The following is a 2474-nucleotide window of genomic DNA, read 5'->3' as shown; positions in this document are numbered from 1 at the left end:
TTTTGTGTCTCCAGAGTAACATACATGTATACATACATCATATATGTGCCATGACAAGATTTGTATGAAATTGCAAAATTCTAAAAAACCTTTGAAACTTTCTTCAACTTGGCCCCAGCAATAGCTGCTGCCAGACCACCACCACCACCATCGCCGCCGCTATCGCCCCCGGAAGCACTCGAAGGTCCAGGTGGTGGAGGGGGTGGTGGAGGAGGTGGAGGTGGTGGACCGCCCCCTCCAGTCATGGGTGGTGGTTGAGGTACCGGTGATGTCTGAGCAGGTTGAGGTGGTGTTGGCGCTTGCATTGACGTAGGTTGTGGCGGTGGCTGTGGTGGTGACTGCGCTGGTGGCTGTGGGGGCGGTTGCGGAGGCGCGTGTGATGGTGGTTGTGGCGCAGCTTGTTGTGGCCGAGCTGGTGCTGTGGATGAAGGTTTGGAGATGGTGCCAAATGCTGGTGCTTGGGCTGCTCTTCCGTATATGTTTCTGGTTAGATATTGGTGGGTGATTGAATGGTTAATAAGCCAATGGATTGTTGACTGACATGACATGGGAACTAAGAAACACAGCCAGACAACAACAACAACAAACCAACCTTGTGGAGCCATTGATATCGTTGGACCGACCGCCATCATCATCTTGGTATGCATTGCTGTTAGTGAATGGTTTCAAGTTAGGAACGGAGTTGGGTGTCGGTTGGTTCACCACTGGAGTCTGGGGAGCATCTATTTTTAAAATAGAAAACGAGTTCAAGAATAAGATAAATCTTAATAAAATAATCATTACCTTTTTTTTCTTAATTAACTCAATTTAATTAACTAACAATTTATTATTTAAAGTGGTTATTAAACTGATGCCAGCAACCATAATAACACAACATTCGACAATTCATTATGTAAACTGGTGTCATTTTGAGATAGCACTCATTAAAAAAAATCAGCCTAATCCAAAAACAAGAAGGAAACAAACTGTTTAAAGCAAAGAGAACCCCCTCCATAGCCATTCCAAAATCATTGGCATCATCAGCCGACATAAAGTTCAGCCCGTACACAGTCTGCCTGTCCCTCCATTGGTGGAAGGTTTCGGTGGCTCGATTGTACTTTATGTTCTTCAGGATTGCAGCGTTTATCACTATCTGCCATTCAGTGATTGATTGATCAGTGAGCTTGTTAGTTAGTTGAGTGAATTTCAAATGTTATATTATATTATATGATAATTATATGTTAATTATAATTATATGAATATGTCGTATTAATTAAATTTTAACAAATGACAAAATAATGTAAACTGATGAAACCTCGTGGTCGACAATCTTCCTAGCAACAACTCTGTAAGTCTGATGAGTAGGATGGTAGAATATCTGAACCTTGGAGTTCCCCTCCGACGATCCTGCCAGGCCCCATGCTTTCTGGGCGTTGTCATATATCATCACCAGTGCTTGTATAGAAGCAATTGCCTTCTCACTGTTGGTTGTGGTAGATTTGAAAAAACAATATGAATATAATATTATATAATTTATTTATTTAATTTTCAAAATTAGGTAGTAAAGTTTTATAAATTTCAATCAAATCAAAATGCAGACATCCAACTAAGCAGGAAGTATAAATCAATTAAATAAATAAATGTGAGTGATGAAAAAATTTTGAAAAAGCAAATAACAGCACATCACAAAACATATAATAAATGCAAGTTTGTTTGTCCCCACAACAACTTACCTGTTGTCTGCCATCATGATCCAAATATCCGGAAATTAAAACGAGTGTACTAACTTATTTAAATATTTCAAGTAAAAAAATATCAAAACTAGTAAATAAAAATTAGTGTTTAATGCATAAATTAGAGCAAATGATTACATCTTATAAAATGCGCAACTTGAAGAGATTTTAGATCAAAAACTAATACAGGAACTATGATTAAAAGCGAAAAGGATTTTAATGAAACTTTTAAAGGTGCAGAGATGAGCTAGGTTATATTATATTGCGTTTTTTATAATAAATCAGTTGTATGCATATACATAGAATATATCTATATATAAGGTTGTGTGATTAATCAGCTAAATTGATAATCTAAAAATATTTTTATTAAATAATTATACAAATTTATGCAAATTAACTATTAGTTTTCATTTATATTAACTGACAAAATATTTTACTTTAGTAATTGAGCTATAGTACTATAAGTATAGTGGTTTCAAGTAAATCTTATTATAAGAACACGACAGTGCAATTAATTTTAGTCTGAAGTTTCACATATATAAATATTTATTACCTTCTTTTTTATAAAAGCAGTTCTTTGGTGTTCGTACTGGCACAAATAAATCTGAATGAAAAAATGATTGATGCCTGTAGAGGCTGTTTGGATATCTCGAGAGGATAGAGATTTATTTGATGTGGTCTTACATCGGTCAATCAGTTTATCAACCAACCAACCAACCAACCGACCAACCATCCAATCAATCATTTGAATTTTGAATTTTT

The 2474-nt window shown here is 36.0% G+C and overlaps 1 protein-coding gene across 1 annotated transcript in view; it reads right to left on the bottom strand.

Annotated features, from left to right (window-relative positions):
• The window catches only part of HELRODRAFT_101607 (hypothetical protein), a gene marked incomplete at its 5' end in the record, with an annotated part of 3498 nt that extends 2072 nt beyond the window's left edge, over positions 1 to 1426 (bottom strand). Inside the window, 4 exons of the mRNA XM_009024155.1 lie at positions 90 to 482; positions 592 to 722; positions 967 to 1132; positions 1295 to 1426. Coding sequence (XP_009022403.1) covers positions 90 to 482; positions 592 to 722; positions 967 to 1132; positions 1295 to 1426 — 822 coding nt within the window. The remainder of the gene's footprint in view (positions 1 to 89; positions 483 to 591; positions 723 to 966; positions 1133 to 1294) is intronic.
• Positions 1427 to 2474: the final 1048 nt, after the last annotated feature.

This window comes from Helobdella robusta, assembly GCF_000326865.2.
Source record: "Helobdella robusta unplaced genomic scaffold HELROscaffold_39, whole genome shotgun sequence".
Taxonomy (NCBI): Eukaryota; Metazoa; Annelida; class Clitellata; order Rhynchobdellida; family Glossiphoniidae; genus Helobdella; species Helobdella robusta.
The sequence above is the reverse complement of the archived record's forward strand: the minus strand, read 5'-3'. Positions and strand labels throughout refer to the sequence as shown.